Source organism: Uloborus diversus, chromosome 3 (assembly GCF_026930045.1).
Source record: "Uloborus diversus isolate 005 chromosome 3, Udiv.v.3.1, whole genome shotgun sequence".
Classification (NCBI taxonomy): Eukaryota; Metazoa; Arthropoda; class Arachnida; order Araneae; family Uloboridae; genus Uloborus; species Uloborus diversus.
Window position 1 is genome coordinate 15,098,760 of NC_072733.1, and position 18,507 is coordinate 15,117,266.

Sequence of the window (18,507 nt, forward strand, 5' to 3'; positions counted from 1 at the left end):
TGGACCAGTTAGGGTAGTGTAAATCTAAGTTTGAAGTTTTCAAAAACCTGTGCTCGCTGCGTAATTCGCGAAAAACTGCAGCATTTTTGGACTTTTTTCAGTTTTTCCTTTATAACTCCTAAGCTATCCAACTTTTTACATTAAATGTGAATACCCCTTTTAAAGCACATTAAATTTTAAACAATTTAAGCTCAAGTACCGTTCTGTACAACCAATAGTTTAGGAGATATCGTACTTCAAAAATTAACTATTTCTGGCAAAAATTAAAAAAATTATGCTTCACTTGCATTCCACACCAAATATGGACATAAATCCCCTCTCTAATTGACAAAAACTGCATATACTGTTACAGTACATTCAATTGGCTTTGATTTAAGCGAAAAACCAAGTCTGTAGATTCAATAGTTCTTTTACAATCGCAAAATAAACAAATAGTTGGAAAATTTGATTTTTGAAGAAATGAGACGAAACACTTTTCAAGACAATATGGAAGATCCTATTCTAAAAAAAGGGGGGTAAAGAATGATATGATAAGACTCTAATATGGGGTTTTTATAAGTATGTGTGCTGACGAAACATGGAACTTTATAGAAAACTTCAATGGGTCAATAATTGACAGCCCTACGCAAATAACGCAAACATTCCTTCCCTTATCTATGCATTTAATATTGTTGAATTTTCGGCTGTATTTCATTTTTCAACTGGAAAGTTACCTATCAAGTTTTATTTTGAATGGCAAATAATTCTGGTATCAGACGAATTTGTAATGAGAATTAATTATCCTAAGATGGACAAGCAGAGAAACAAAGAATAAATGAAAATGAAAGTTCACTCATTCTTTTTTCAAAAGCAAATGAAACTGTCCAGGTTCATCGTATCAAACCTAAAGCTTCAGTGAGAAACGTAGAATGAAAAATTTACCCCCTTTCACTTTAAACGCAATATTGTTAAATGTTTATACTTATTGAAAAATCATTCAAGCAGAAAGTATGGAAAATTGGGATGCACCTAGAAACATTAGCCAAAATGTTTCCACTTTTTCACTCAGCAGGTCTCGATTTCTACGCAAAAATTGCTTGCCTTTGTTAACAAGAGATGTGAAAAACAGAAGGAATTCAAATGATTTTTATATACACTGGAAGAAACTTCATGGTTTTGCGAATCAATAAACTTTCGCCTAGTTTGTGAGCATATTTGTGTAATGAATGAACTGGTTCTAATGAGACTAAAGGAGAATTTGAAAGAACTAATCCATAAACTAATCTAAAGAAGTTCATCTGCCCTTATATAGAAGTTTGGTAAGACCCCATTTGGAGTATGCTGTTCAGTTTTGGTCTCCTTATCTTAAGAAAGATATTAAGGTATTGGAAAGGGTTCAAAGGCGGGCTACAAGGCTAATAAACGGACTTTCTCATTCTGACTACGGTTCCAGGCTTAGAATGCTAAAAATGTACAGTCTTGAGCAAAGAAGAGACCGAGGGGACATGATTCAGTTGTTTAAATTTATTAAAATGAAAGATGTTACGGGGATGAAGTTTAGCACTCAAAACAGGATTAGGGGTCATTGTTTTAAGCTATTTAAATCTTAGGCTAACATGGATATTAGGAAAAATTATTATTTTAGCAGGGTAGTGGAACCTTGGAACAGCTTACCGGAAGAGGTGGTAATGAGCAAGGGAGTAGATAGTTTTAAGAGGGCCATTGATCTTCACTGGGGATTGTAAATTGACCAGGACCATTCTAGCTGGGCCCAGAGCCTGTTGCTGGTGGTCACTTTTGTATTTGTATAATTGTAACATATTAAACAATTCAGCTGTGTGCTTTTTTGGTGAATTTAATGAATTATGTTCATTTAAACTTTATTGGAGAAATGGAATGACTCAGGGACGTTTTTACTGGCTTTGGATACATCAGAAGGACTGCGCGGCACGCTGGCGCAATATGATTATATTTGACTTCTCAACATCAGTGCTCCTTAAGAAACACTTTTCCAAATCCTGTAATGAACGACACCTCAATGACGAGTTGCTCCCTAGGTTTGTACTTGAGGGCATTGAATAGAAAAGCAACTAGAGAAACTGATTGGAAGATTATCCAAACCGCCATCAAAAAAATGTACATCTCAGCAAATCGTAATCAATGAAGAAGAGGATGTGGATCTACTTTTTTTTTTTTTTGCTGTTTTTGTCTCAATTATTCAAAACATTTCCTTCCAGAAAAGTGCCAAAGTCCAGTTAATTTTGTATTCAGTTTCATACTTTTTTGTTTTCAACCGAGGAAAAATAGAATAACTCTTAGTTTCGTACTTTTTCTTCACACAGTTAGTGGATGTGATACCACACTTTCCTACATCTGGCTAAGAAAAGCGAAACTGTGCAGTGTTTTTCAAACGAACTGGTATAAGGTTGACCAGGCAACCATAGCTTTCCTTCCTGAAGTGAGTCCCGAAGCTTTAGCTGAAGCTGTAGAGATGGAGCTGGGGGCTCTGTATGGAAATGAGGCATCCCCCGATATTCTGTGACAGTATTCAGTTCCACCTGTTCCTCAAAACAGCATGTAATGCAACTGTGAACCTTCTTTGTTAGTCTTCAACCAAAAGAGTAGCTTCATTCCATGCTTATCGCAGCTACCGACAAGAAAACAAATGGTTGGCAAAGAAGAAGGATGCCACAGAGCGGAGTTGGTCAAAGACCAACATAAATTCTGTGATTGGTTCGTCACCAATAACTACATTAAACGATCCAGCCTCACCTGTCCTTTTCAGATTTTTCTCATTTTAGTGCAAGAAGGGATGGATATATGAGAGTATGCTGAGGCTGCAGAACTGATCTTAGCTGCTCAGCTTTGTGCAATCTGCCATTTGAAAAGACTGCCCACAACATCTTTGTCATTCTAATCAACAAAAAAGAAAAAGAAAAAATGAATCCTTCTTTTTTTCAGTTCTGGAGTACGATCGTACCCATCAAAGACACCATACAATCAAGACATTAAGTGTATTTAATTTTTAAGATACGTTTTAATGATGAAACTAATATGTAAATAGTTTCACACTTTTGAAATCATTCTGTTTTTTTCTTTTGTCCATATTTCTCTTATTCTAATGGAAAGTTTTTTGTGCTGAAAATCTTTTGTTCAAAAATATTATCTCTTCAAAATCAAACTCGGTAGATAACTTTCGAGTCAAAAAACGAAATAAGGCCAAAAATTCATAAGTGTGAAAGGCATAGATAAGTTGAAGAAAGAATATTTGTGTTACCTGCTTAGGACTGTCAACTATTGGCCTATTTAATTTTTTTATAACCACCCCCGTTTTACCAGCACACATAACTTATATAAACACACATTAGAGTCTTATTATATCACTCTTTGCCCCCTTTTTTTTAGAATAGGATCTTCCATACTGTCTTGAAAAGTGTTTTGTCTCATTTCTTCAAAAATCAAATTTTCTGATTATTTGTTTGTTTTGCGATTTTAAAAGAACTATTGAATCTTCAGACTTCGTTTTGGCTTAATAAATGTACTGTAATTAGAATGTACTTTTCAATTAGAGTGGGAATTCAAGTCCATATTTGGTGTGGAATGTTATCAAATCACATTTTTTTTTATTTTTTGCCAAAATTGGCCAAGTTTTGAAGTACGATATTGACTAAACTATTGGTCATACAGAACGCCACTTGAGCTTAAATTGTTCAAAATTTAATGTGCTTTAAAATGAGTATTCACATTTAGCATCAAAAGTTGGATAGTTTAGGAGTTTTTAAGGAAAAACTGTAGAAAAAAGACTGTAAATTTTGCAGTTTTTCGTGAATTACACAGCGAGCACAGGTTTTTGAAAACTGCAAACTTAGATTTTCACTACCCTAACTGACCCAAACAACATATTAAACCAGCTGATGTGTGCATCACATGACTTCCTTTTACTCCAATTTAAAGATAATAGTGCCTCGGAGTGAGCAAAAAAACACTTTAAATACTTTCATTCCAAGTCTGTTGCGAACCGAAGCAAATAAAACATTTTATGCAGATAAATTTTCTCAATATTGGCAGTTTTAATGTGATTCAGTTGTTAACTCTCTAAATATGGCCAAATTGCAACCAGATTAAAAAAAAAAAAAAATGCCAAATTCGTCGCCAAGTTGGCGACAAAACTTGGCGACCAAAAGCTTGGCGATGTTGCCAAGTGTTTGCCAAATTATAGCACCACTTGAGTTTTCATTGAAATTAACATTGATTTTACTCCAAAAAGCTGTAAAAGACCCCCTTTGAGACAACCGAATGCAACCAAAAGAGAAGGTGCACAACTAGACCCCACTTGAAGTCTATGTGCCAAATTTCAACTTTCTAGGACATACTGTTCTTGAGTTATGCAAGATACATACACACATGTACACATATGCACGTTAGAAATGAGTTCGGGCTCATTTTTGAGAGCCCGGGCCCGCCCGAGCCCGAAAATTTGTAACCGAGCCCGCCCGAGCCTGAGTGATATTGTCTCGGACCGAAATCCGAGCCCGAAGGAAACTTTCTTGTATCAAAAACTGAGCCTTCTACAGTCTGACATGATCTCTCTGTTAATGAAAAATGTTGCATCAAATGTTTTTCATTAACAAAATTTTCTAAATTTTCTTAAAATGCTCCACTTCAAATGCATTACTGTATGACATATTGCAATAGTAATCGCAAAAAAACACTATAAATAAGCGTTAATTTATTTATTTTTTGGGGGGAAGGGGGAGTGAATTTGATATTGATTGAACTGATTTAAATGTTCCTTTCATTTTCTCACAGTAGTAAAATGTTTATTTGATTTAAATTTGTATGGAGATTGGCGATTGAATATCTGTGCTTGAGCCTGCCCGAGCCCGAAACCTATTTTCGGTTCTAGAGCCCGAGCCCGCTTCGGGCTCTGAGCCGTCTCATCTCTAATGCACGTAGATACGGACGTCATGAGAAAATTCGTGGTAATGAACTCGGTGATCATCAAAATGGATTCTTCAGGTGTCTATATGTTCCTAGGCATATATCCATGTGTGGTCAGGTCGAAAAAAAACTCAACATTCATTCGGGGGTGAGAAAAATGGAAATTAAGGCCGATTTTTGAGTGAAATTTTTTTTTGCGAACACAATACTTCCTTTTTTGAAAAAGGAAGTAAAAATCAGAACTACATCGCATTTTGAGATTTTAATGCCTAATATGACTGGACTATATTGACTAAAACAGGTTTCAGTGTACCAGTATATCTCAGTTAATGGATAATAGGGCATTGCTTTTTCATTGGCATTGTACATAAGTTCAGTTCTGAAATCCATACTTATTAGAGACTATCAAAATAAAAACATTGTGCATGGATATTGGATAAGATTTCAATAAAATCATTTCCTTTTATGTTTCCCGCTATAGCTGTAATTCTTTTACGTTTTGTCTGTATGACAAACATTCGTTGGGCACTGTTATACAGTCGAACCTCGTGATCAAGTCACCTTTGGAATCGTCAACAAAGTGTCGTCACAGCTGGAGCGACATCATAACTGCAATAGTTAAAAAATTCATAATTAAACATCAATTTATAATAAAACTACAGATTAAATAAAGAAATGAATAGTTTTGATGTTTCTAATTAGATTTAACTCATGCACACTTGTATTATTCGTGGATAAAACTCATATTTTATTTAAGAAAAAAAAATAGTCCCACTTCGTTAAACCGCCCCCCAAAAAAATGCCACCCTCTTAGTTCGGCAAGCAATGTGGTGAAAAAGAGGTTCAGTATAGGAATGCATACAAATTTCCTTAAACTGCCACTTCGCCGTCCGCCAACCAACACTGATTTTTGAGGGAAACTGCATACTCAATATGATAATATTGCTGTTTAAATCGCCATCTTGAAAGACCATGTCAAACAATTGAAACTTAGCAGTAAACCATCAAGGAGAGTGAATGTCCATGAGAAGTCACTGTGGGAAATCATGAATGTCACACATACCTGCCACTAATGCCCCATACAAATGCACCTACATTAGCCACTACAAAATATTCCAGCTTTCTTACCTCTTTTTCTATTTAATACGCTCCCTGCCACACTCAGTCGCCAAGGAGTATTGTTCCCAACATCTCCAGTGACATTTCACTACTCAGCTACAAAAGCATTCATTCTTTTCCCCCTTTTCTGCTCTGGTAATCAGGGGAGAGTGCTGAAGGAGGCTTAACCTGTTATTGGACACTGTGTGCAGACTTCAGCAAACAAGTTTGTATCAACATTCTATATCATCATGTTATTTTGCTTCCTTCTGCTAAGATGCCAAAAACAATCTTTAGCATGCACAAAAAAATTCTAATTTGTGAGTTAAGAATAAATACCAATTCAAAAGCCATCAATTTATTGTCGGGATCTGATTAATGCATGGTCCTGTGGGTCCGTGGACTTGGTCACCATAATTTTAACGGCACCAAAAGAGGGTAAATTTATTTATTTCACCCTTTTTTGAAACTTGTATTTGATAATGTGAAGGTTTTATTGTGGAGTGGGGCACCAAATTGAACTGGGACCTGAGCACCACTTTGGCTTGATTAAACCCTGCTTATAGATAAATACTTTTCAAGTTCTTGAAAAAGAAAAAAAAAGGTAGCCAAAGAACCATATGTGAGCCGTGACACACTGCTGGAAATCCAATGGCTGTTATTTTTCAAACTTTATTTAGAAATAAAAATACATGCCTTCAAATGTTTTTTCATGAAATCATGCATTTTTGCAGGTTTGGGGAAAACTCGTTAAACCGCCACCCTTGACTTTCGATAACTTTTTTTTTCAACTCTAAAATACTTTTTAATAAGGGTTTACTTAACTTTAGAATAACAGTTTTAACACTTCCCTAGTCCAGTATTAAAATCCACCTGCTTTGAAATCCTTTCTAATGTCCCTCTTGTCAAAGTCTGAAACCTGTAGCTTTCAGAACTTATTTACTCACCCCCCTCCATGAGATATCATGGGTGGTCAAGTCTCTTGTCAGAGTCAGAAATTCCTATAACAAACTTTTCTAGAGGTTTTCATAATTTTACTGAAAATATTTCCATTGCAAAGAAAAACTCAATCTACTCTGCGCAGCTAGAATTGTCGTTGTAACCGAAGTTGCATGAAATAAAGTGTTGTAAAATCCAGAGCCTCCCATCCTAGCAGGGCCCACAGCCTGTTGTTAGTCATCACATTTGTATTTGTATAAAATTATATGGCGTAAGTTAGGACTTTAGAAAAGTGGCGTGACATCTGGAGTATCATGAAATCCGGGTGTCAGGATAACGAGGTTTAACTGTAAGTTTTTTTAATTTCTTGGTTTTAAGCATTTTACTAAAAATGATTTTTTACCTAAGCATTTGGGTAATAGCATTATATTGGAATGTTAAAATAAAAAAACTTTTTGATTAGTAATTTGAATTTATTATTTTTGTGAAAATATAATGCAGTAGAAGACCGTTACAACGCCGACCTATATAACGCAATTCTTTATAAACCACACAACTTTTCATAAGTAAACAATAGGTTTTGAAGTTTAAAAAATCATTCTGTTTTACTTTCAAGCATAAAAATTGTTAAAAAAATTAAATTTGGAAAATTTTTCATCTTTCCATCTTTATTCAAAGCTTTTAAATTGAAAATTAGTACTCAAAGTAAACAGAAAATACCAGATGGCTCTTGAAAATGCAGCTGTTATACAAAGCATGAAGCTAGCAGTAGTGCAGGATAATGCACTTCTTTTGATTGTGAAACATATTTATTTGTGTATATTCAGTAAATTACCACCCATTAGCCAGGGCTAAAGCAGAAATACGTAAACTACACCGCCAGCTCAGTCATTTCCAGCCGAGGACTGCAGTTTTGTGCTTATTAGCACTCATCAGCCCGGCATAGGAAAGTGACTGAGCTGGAGATGGAAAACCTCTTAAGGAAGCCAAGAGTGTGAAACAAACTGGTAGCTAATATAGAATTAGCAGACCAGACGAGTGACCGAAGCAATGGTTCGGTTCAACTCGAAGATTGAACGCGAGGCAAGGTATATTCAGTAAATTACCGCCCATTAGCCAGGGCTAAAGCAGAAATACGTGAAATTGTTTCGCACTCTTGGCTTCCTTAAGAGGTTTTCCATCTCCAGCTGAGTCACTTTCCTATGCCGGGCTGATGAGTGCTAATAAGCACGAAACTGCAGTCCTCGGCTGGAAATGACTGAGCCGGCAGTGTATATCACGTATTTCTGCTTTAGCCCTGGCTAATGGGCGGTAATTTACTGAATATACCTTGCCTCGCGTTCAATCTTCGAGTTGAACCGAACCATTGCTTCGGTCACTCGTCTGGTCTGCTAATTCTATATTAGCTACCAGTTTGTTTCGCACTCTTGGCTTCCTTAAGAGGTTTTCCATCTCCAGCTCAGTCACTTTCCTATGCCAGGCTAATAAGCACAAAACTGCAGTCCTCGGCTGGAAATGACTGAGCTGGTGGTGTATTTCACGTATATTTATTTGTGATTAACTAATTGTAATAATGGTGCGTTGATACTCATTGCAGATAAAACTCATTCTGAAATGTTAATACATAGATATATTCTGAATATTAGTTTCAAAATTTGTGAAATGACCTATATAACGCAAAAACCTGTATAAAACAAAAGCTCTGGCCCCAAGGTGTGAGTTATAATGGTCTTCTACTGTATTTTAATTGAGTTATAGAAATTAAAGCAATAAATTGAAATATATTCATTCATTTCTGCCATTTTTAGCAATGCTTTACAAGACATGTTAGGCACTCTTTTTGTGAATAAAGAAATTTCTGAGGCTCCTAAAATTAGTTTCTTCAAGGGATTGTTTAGTTCTGGCCCGAGTCCTTTGGATAGAGAAGAATTATGTAAGTAATCCTTAGTTCAAACCTATGTATTATTTCTAAATTGTATGTATCTACATTAATAGATAGGGTCATTGTTATCTACACTGCTTTACATTAAATTTAATATGTTTTAGTAGTGTTCTTACTAAATACAAAGTTTCACAATGTACTACTGAGTGTACCATAGAAACTCACTGAAAGTTTTTACTTTATAAAGCAATGAAAATAACAGAGTTATATTAAAAGACTATGTATGTTGTTTTAATGAAATCTGTTATGAACCATTAATTACACCGGTAAACAAGGTTTCTGTTCCTCATTAAGTAAGTTGTGACTTTTACATTTTAGGAAGTGCTGAAAAAGAATACAATGACAATAAAAATATTCCATCACCCACAGATTTTTCAAAAATCCAAAATCTTTAAAATCTCAATTTAATGATATTTATTCAATACATGTGTACAATATATTTGTCATTTACAATTTTATATAAACACTTAAAAAGCTTAAAACTAATATTAAACATTATATATATATATATAGAGTTATTGTTTAAAAAGTTGTAGATCAATGAAAGAGATTTTTAGTTAGAAAATATGATTCTCATTAAAAAAAACCTGAAATTCATACTTTATGTAGCTGTAAATGCCTTAACTGTGAATGCTCTCTTTAGGCACTATCACAAACTTCTCTAATAAGATTCCAACAGTAATCTTGAGTATATTAGGAGTGATATTGCGCTTCCATTGCAGAAATATCCGAGTGGAAGCGCTTCCCATGCTCGTTGCTCACAGTTCCCAAACTTTCGGGGGGGGGGGGGAATTTAAGTACGATGCCAAAAAATAAATTTTCAGTGACATTAAACATCCTAATTGTTTGCAACTTTTTAACATATCCTTGATCAATTTTTGATTGTTAGGACTTCTATTATTTCTTAAGAATTGTATCAAAACATTTTTAAAATCAATCCATGCTACTTTTTGTAAATCACCTAAATTAACTTCAGAATCTTGGTCCTTCGTAAGCTTTCTTATTTGTGGGTCGATGAAAATACCCATCTTAATTTTTGCATAGGTAAGACATGGGAACTGTTCCAGCAAATATTGAAATCCCAGCACTTCTTTATCCATTGCTTTAACGAAATTCTTTGTCAATCCCAACTTAATGTGTAAAGGTGGAAGAACATTTTTTTTTAAAAATTGATTGGAGGAACATTTCGGATTTTTTTTACCTGCAATATATTGTTTGCATACTGGCCATTTCTTCTTGATATAATGTTCATGTTTTGCCTTGCTGTCCCACTGGCATAGAGCATAGCAGTATTTTTTTATAATCGAGTTGCAGACCAATCAGAAAGGCAATTACTTTAAAAACTGTTCATATGCTCCAATTATGATGTGAGTAGATTTTTTTTTTTAATTATTGAGAAATGGATTTCACTTTTGAAAATTATTTGAAAAATGCACTGTTCTCAACCAGTAATCTGGGCTTGAATTCTAAAAATACCATACAAGAAGAAATTATTTGTGCAATTAGTTTGTTTTTCATTGAAAATATGTACTGAGACATAACTTATATTTTTTTTACAGTTGGAGAAGCTAGTGGTAAGCCATCAAAAAATGTGGCAAGCCAAGTACATATCACACTGAATACTGATCAAGTTAAATGCCAATCAGGGTCTCTAGGTGGAGAACTTTTAAAAGCAAAACAGGTATTAAAGACATATTTTTTTCTAAGCATCTTGCTTTAAATTCAGCTATGTTTTCTTTTATTCCTTTTATTATTTCAGTTACCATATCATTAACCATGTGAAAATGTGATGACCAGCAACAGGCTCTGGGCCCATCTAGGCTGGTCCTAGTCAATTTATTAGTCCCCAATGTAGATCAATGGCCCTCTTAAAGCTATCCACCCCTTGCTCATTACCACCTCTTCTGGTAAGCTGTTCCAAGTGCCCACAACCCTACTAAAGTAGTAGTTTTTCCTAATTTCCAGGTTAGCTTGAGATTTGAATAGCTTAAAACAATGACCCCTCGTCCTGCTTTCCGTGCAAAAAATTGAATCCATTAACATTTTTCATTTTGATAAATTTAAACAACTGAAACATATCCCCTCTGACTCTCCTTTGCTCCAGACTATACATATAAGATGCTACGGTTTATCAATAGGGGCCAATAAAGACGCTAGGGTTTATCAATAGATCTATTTCAAACAAATCTAAAGAAGTTCTTCTGCCCTTATTTAGAAGTTTGGTAAGACCCCATTTGGAGTATGCTGTTCAGTTTTGGTCTCCTTATCTTAAGAAAGATATTAATGTATTGGAAAGGGTTCAAAGGTGGGCTACAAGGCTAATAAATGGACTTTCCCACTTAGATTATGATTCCAGGCTTAGAAGGCTAAAAATGTACAGTCTTGAGCAAAGAAGAGACCAAGGGGACATGATTCAGTTGTTTAAATTTATTAATATGAAAGATGTTACGGGGCTGAAGTTTAGCACTAAAAACAGGACAAGGGGTCATTGTTTTAAGCTATTTAAATCTCAAATTATTATTTTAGCAGGGTAGTGGAACCTTGGAACAGCTTACCGGAAGAGGTGGTAATGAGCAAGGGAGTAGATAGTTTTAAGAAGGCTATTGATCTACACTGGGGATTGTAAATTGACTAGGAACCAGTCTAGCTGGGCCCAGAGCCTGTTGCTGGTCTTCACTTTTGTATCTGTATATTAAGCCTATTAAGTCTGCTATCATAATCTAAATCTAAAAGTCCCCTTACTAGTCTACTTATCCATCTTTGAACCCTTTCCAATACAGAAACATCTTTTTTCAGATAAGGCGACCAAAACTGAACAGCATACTCCAAATAAGGTCTTATCAAACTCCTATATAAAGGCAGAAGAACCTTCTAAGATTTGTTTGAAATAAATCTATTGATAAACCCAAGCATTCTGTTGACTCTGTTATGTGCAATGCTGCACTGATGACTAAACTTGGAGTCTTGATTTTTTGATACACACAGATCAATAACAATTTCTACTTGACTAATGACTGAACCCTTTAAATTGTAACTTGAATGCCTTTTTCCTTGACCTAAATGTCACACTTAGAATTTCCCAACATTAACTACCATATCCCACTTAATATTTTAACTTACATCTTCCGAATTTCTCTCAGAATCCTTGTAAAATGCAAGCAGTTTCAAAAGCCAAACCAGTTATGAGGTCATGACAGGAATGAACTCTGCTGTGACATTTAGATTTACACACCAGTCAGATCCGTACTTTGCTTTTTATAAGCGTTTCAATAACTGATAGATTTCTTCCTTTTCTACGCTAAATAATGCAAACGTGCATTAAATAATGCAAACCTGCACCACATGTGTTCTAACTCTAATTCAGTTACACATGATACATTATACTGACATGCACCCTGTTTTTATTTTTGTTCTTCATCTTGTGTCTTTCATTATTTTTACGTTTTATGTCATTTACAGGCTGAATGTTATATGCAAACATTATGAGAAAATTATTCAGTAGAATTAATTCCTTTAGCATAGTTTGATCCAATCTTGGTATACTTTTATTAATTAAACAGCTGGTTTATTTTTATTATTGCAAAATAATGTCAGATAAAATCTTCTGCATGTTTACCTATTTTGTCTGCATTTTTAAAAAAATCTTCTGCATTTGTAGTAAGAAGCAATATGCATTTGAAAATATTGGTAAAGATATTTTATCAGTTATGGAAAAAAAAGGTTCTAAGCTGAAAATACTGTGCTATGAAATACATTCATTACATGATCCTGCATAGTGGCGAAGCAAAAAACTTTTCATAGGTGGAGCTCATATGAAATTTTTTGAAATTAAAGGCCTAAAAGCACAATTTTCGTCCCTTGCATGTGTGTTCACGCATATAACTTTGAGCCTCATGGGGAAGGGTATGACCCCCTATCCCTAACCCCCTTGCCTATGCAAATGCTCCAGCAGTGATTGTTTGCTATAAGCTTTGAAAATTTATTCTTACCTTATTTTTGAGACTGAATGTAGGAATGATCATTCGTCCCTTTAGTTTACAATTTTCCAGAAAACCAGAATTTTCAAACCTTCAAAAAATTTCAAAATATGTATAAATTTAAAACAAAAAACTTTTTTCTTGTTATTTCCTTATTAATTGTCTTGTACTATGCATTGTTATATCATAAGAGATGAGGGGTTCGAAACTGGGGCATGCACAGAAATTTTGGGACCCGCTACAAATGACTCTTAGGTGCCCCCTTCATATTGTTTACCCCTCTACATCCCTACATCAACTTCACCCCTCATTTAAAAAAATCTTGAGCCCCATTCAGTCTTGGGCCCATGCTAACAGGTGTCCCTTCTTCCGGCTGTGCATGACCCTGGTCTGAAGAAGGGGGAATGCATTGATTTGAACTTTAAAAAAAGGATTTAAAAGAAGAAAAATCATTTCAAGACACTATTTTTCCTTATGATAATGATTAAGAAAATAGCTTCCCAAAAATGTATGCAAAACTGTTTCTGCTTTTTCGAAGGAAAATTTGAACTATAAAATTTCATTTACACTGCTTGACAATTGCTAAGGAACAAGTGATTTATGCAAATTTGTGCCTCAGACAGCTGGCCAATGGAAATAAATTCAAGATCAGATGGCATGGTATATCAAGTCTCGTTATCTGCATACGAAACAGTGCATACAAACTCAAGATTCGTACGAAAATTTATGCTGTTTGGTGTTTAACAAAAATTGTGCTTTATGCTGAAAAAGTTTTTTCTCTGAAATTCTGTTTGGTTCTTGAAATATTTAAGAGTAAAATGTCAGCAACACATCATTTCATAACCTACAATCGTGGACGAGCAGTTGGACGACTGGAATCAGGTCAAAGTGTCACCACTGTAGCTGCTGAAATGGGTGTGACAAAAAGTGTCATCTCGCGATTTAAGAAGGCCGCTGAAGGTGAAAATGCTTTTCAAAAGCATGCCGAGGGTTGTGGTAGAATCACCACACGCTCAGAGAATCGCTGTGTAGCCCTCGTGGCAAAAAGGAACAGAAAATTTACTCCTGGAGGGATAGCTGCAAATTTTACAACCGCTACCGGTGCACATGTTTCTGCAAGAACTATCTCATGGCGATTAAAAAATGTTGGATTGTATGCACGGAAGCATCCCAATTCAATCAAGCCATTGTCGAGAGAGATTACGCTGCTGTAAGCAGCATGTTGGTTGGGATCGTCTAAATTGGTCTAGAGTGATGTTCTCTGACGAATCTCGTTTCAGTGTGACAAATGATTCTGGTCACGAACTACTGCGGAGAGAGCGTGAAACACGTTATGCACAAAAATTTGTTTGTGAACGTCATCGGTACGGCCCAGGCGTGATGGTGCGGACATGCATCATGCAAAATGGCGAAACTGCGCTTCACATTTTTAAACAAGGAAGCGTTAAGTCACAAAGGTATTACAAGGAAGTTATACTGGATTATGTTCGTCTTTTTAGGGGGGCTGTAGGTCCAGACTTTCTCTTTATGGACGGAAATGCACTGCCACACAGGAGCATTAAAGTATCAGACACACTGCAAAGTGAAGACATTCGCCGTTTGTAGTGGCCTGCGTTCTCTAACGACTTAAATTCAATTGAACATGCCTGGAAGGGTCTTGGCAGGCGTCTTGGGCAAAGAACCGTCCCTCCCAGAACAGTACAAGAACACAAATTCACCTTGAGAGAGGAGTGGGAAAATATCCCCCAAGAACTCCTCGATAGTTTAGTGGGTAGTATGGAAAACAGATGCAAAATGTGCATTAGTGTCCATGGTAATCACACGTCATACTAAAGTACTCATGTCTACATCATTTTGATCTAGATCAGTTTTTTGTTGTTGTTTAAAAATCATCTAAGTAGGATTTTTTTTTTAATTTTAAGTTTTTACTTCATTGATGCAGTAATATCATTACTATTTTGTACTTATAACAAAGGCACATCCTCCCTCTACCTATGTAATCAGTTCTGTTTCTTTAATCATTGTCTATTATTAACTATTCTAGAAAAGGTAATTGTTCCTTAGCAATTGTCAAGCAGTGTAGTTTTAAATTATTAATCATTCATATGTGAGTTTTTGTATTAGCTCCCCATTGAAGTTACAATATCTTTTTCCTGATTTAAACCTAAATATTTTTATGCGGACTATGAAATAAGAGTGCACTGTGTTTCTGATATTGTTAATTACAATTTATTTATTGAATATTTTAGAGCCTTATAGAAAGGGAAGAAAATCTGTCTCAGCTTGAGGAACGCACACAGAAAATGATGTCTGAAGCAGAAAGTTTTCATAGTGCTGCACGTCAACTTGCCACTAAATTTAAAGATAAAAAATGGTATCAATTTTAAAAGAAAAGCCAATACTGTTTTCAGAAAATAAATGTTTTTGGTAGCCACACGGCTGTATCTAGTTAAATGTGAAATATGTTTGTGACTTTGAGAATAAACACTTAAAATTTAAATGCTTTTATATACATATATGTATTGTTCCATATATATATATATATATATATATATATATGCATTTATATTTATATATACCTACACCCAAACATATGTATAGATGTAAAGAAAGGGGGGCAGATATGAACAACTTTTTTCCTTTCTTTATTTTTCCAAAAATATTATCAATTTTTCAGCACAAAAATGTTCCCATGACTGAATAATCCTTTTTTTTGTGTCATATTTTTTTTTAGATTAAAAAAATATATGTATTTGTTAATGTTATGAAATTGTAAAAAATGTTCACATGTGCCCCTACAGGGGGCAAATGTGAACAGGCCTGAAGCACAAATGAACACCATTAAAAAATGCGGGACAAGCATCATTTTTCAAAGAAAAACTTTTTAATGTGAAGCATATATGAATATACCAATTACATTGATGGGTTATAACCCACACTTTGTCAGTTTAAATTGTATAGTTATTGGGTCATTAAGAAAATATTTTTTTTCAAATATGTAACTTTGCTTGCTGTCAAATTCTGAAGTAGTAGTTGTATCCTGTTTTGTAGGCATTGGATGGGCATGAAAAGAATGATAAGACCACATAGTACAAAGAATATTTTATTATGTAAAGATTATTCTAATCATATATTTCCTTTTGAACTACAGTGTATGGTGACATATTTTTAGCTTCAGTTTTTAACTAAAAGAAAATACTTTTCATCTTTAGATTCCCTGAAGTATTGTGTAATACTAAATTGTTGACCAACTTCTTTGTAACAAAAAATAAATAAAAAATAAAAAAAATAAATAAATATGTATTTAATAATAATAATAGTAGTAACTAGCAATAAATTTACTAACTGATTAAGGAAAATAATAATTATAAACGTTTTCACATTTCTTAACACTTCTAATGTCCTGCACTAATATTTAAAAATACGGAGGGAGTATGGGAACTGTTCACATGTGCCCCCTGATGTTACAAGTGCCCTATCATCTACCTTAGAACTAACTTGCAAAAAAGAATTCTTAATTTTATTAAAACATTTTCAACTTTGACCAAATTTACCTGAATGTTCACATAATGGTTTGCAACAGGGTTCAAAAATATCATGATATTTTCGACATCATGATGTTTTCGAAAATATCAAAAATGTCCAATATTTTGATATATATCCGATATTTTCAATTAGCACAAACTAAAGTCTTCAAAATAGTAAATGCATCCTCAAATCACTCTTAATTTTGTTATATTGTAATTACAATATGTAGACTTAAAACTAAGAATTCTTTCACTATTTATATCTAAATTTTCATTTTGCATTTCTATCAATTTTAATGGAATTAATTTAGCATTAGCTATTTTACTCATTTTTCTTCTGTTAGCTACTTTTACAGTTACATGACTCAGAAATAAATAATATACATTAAGCAGTGCAGTCATTAGACATTTTCATTTTTTCCGAGCGATGTTTAATAGACTTAAAATTGAGATCTTTTATTACTTATATATAATATTTCATTGTACATTTCTACAAGTTTAAAAGAGTTAATTTAGCATTAATTGTTTTACTCATTTTTTGTCTGTCAGCTACTTTTACAGTTATATGATTCAGAAATAAAAAATATGCATTAGTAGGTGCACAGTCATAAAACATTTTCTTTTTTTCTGACCAACATTTAAAATTTAACTGGGCACTTTTGGATATAAATTAAAATTGTTACATTACTAATAATTTTATGAATATAAAATACAAGTAAAAAAAGAATATTACATTACTTTGTTACATTAATGATGTATTATGCATCATAAAAATATAGTACATAATTTTTTGTTATTTTTTTAATAAATGAACAATATTAATATGCTTTTCATATTGAAAATACCATAGTTGAAAAAATAAACATCAAAAATATCAAAATATCATGATATTTTCAAAATAAATATTGGATATATATCGTGACATATATCATGATGTATATCGACTGATATATATCGTGATATATATCAACTGATATATATTGGCGAACCCTGGTTTGCAATAATTAAGTTTAGCTTAATAGTTAATTTAAAATATGTTTTTTGAAAAAAATGGCAGTAATAAAATTAAATTCAACTGCTAAAATAAAGAAGTTGTCAGCACAGAAATATAAAATGACTCATTGCACTAAAAGTTTAGTCAAGGGGTAGAACTAGTACTGCCCTTACTTGAGAATTTTTCAAGATTTTTTGCTTGAAGTTATCTTAGTAAAACATACTATGTTCAAATGTGCCCCATGCTCACATGTGCCTCTCTTTCCTCTATATATACAGGATGTTCCGTTTTAACCTGCAAGACCTCTATTTTCACAACCATTAGTCCTAGATGCATACTTCCAATTTCAAAAATTCTCAAAATCAGATGCAGGGTTAAGATATTGAAATTTTGAAGCAAAAATAATTATTAGTCAAAAAATACAAAAATTTTACTTTTATGCGGACCATTGAAAAAAATTTCCAACATTAGTAAGATCAATGTTCACTGAGAAATGAAACACAGTGTTTTGTGACTTATGTCACTTTACACTCGCCGTCAATAACACCTTTTGGGGGGAAATATTGCAATTAACAAGGGTTTAAAATTATATGTGTGCATAGAGTGTGGTGGCATAACATTTGCATTTATTTTTGAATAGCTATGAAATATATAAATACTTTGTTCTATTACTTCGACAGCCTGTCATTCTTCTGAAAGGGTGGTGTTCCAATCTCAACTTCTGTACTGTCCCTTAAAACTTTGAACTCGAATATTTCTTTACTTTTGGTCGTACAAATGTCAATTTTTTTGAGTTAGTAATATCTGTCAATGGAGATTATTTCTCTAAACATAAGTTAGGGGACCTATGGACCTTATAAAAAGTTAAATTTTGTATTTTTTGACACATTTTTATTTTTACTTCAAACTTTCAATATCTTAACTCTGCATCTGATTTTGAATATTTTTGAAATTGGAAGTATGCATCTAAAACTAACGGTTGCGAAAATAGAGGTCTTGCAGATTAAAACAGAACACCCTCTATATGCAGTCAACTCTATCAAATCTGCCAACCTGAAATCCCCAATTGTCTAAAATCTGCAAATGATTAGAAATGTAAACAAAGGAATT

The 18,507-nt window shown here is 33.8% G+C and overlaps 1 protein-coding gene across 1 annotated transcript in view; it reads left to right on the top strand.

The window, feature by feature from the left end:
- The window catches only part of LOC129218040 (syntaxin-binding protein 5-like), a 215,511-nt gene extending 198,962 nt beyond the window's left edge, over positions 1-16,549 (top strand). The window contains exons 27-29 of the mRNA XM_054852219.1: positions 8,766-8,890; positions 10,459-10,580; positions 15,126-16,549. Of these exons, the coding sequence (XP_054708194.1) occupies positions 8,766-8,890; positions 10,459-10,580; positions 15,126-15,263 (385 nt within the window). The 3' untranslated portion in view covers positions 15,264-16,549. The remainder of the gene's footprint in view (positions 1-8,765; positions 8,891-10,458; positions 10,581-15,125) is intronic.
- The last annotated feature ends 1,958 nt before the right edge of the window (positions 16,550-18,507 follow it).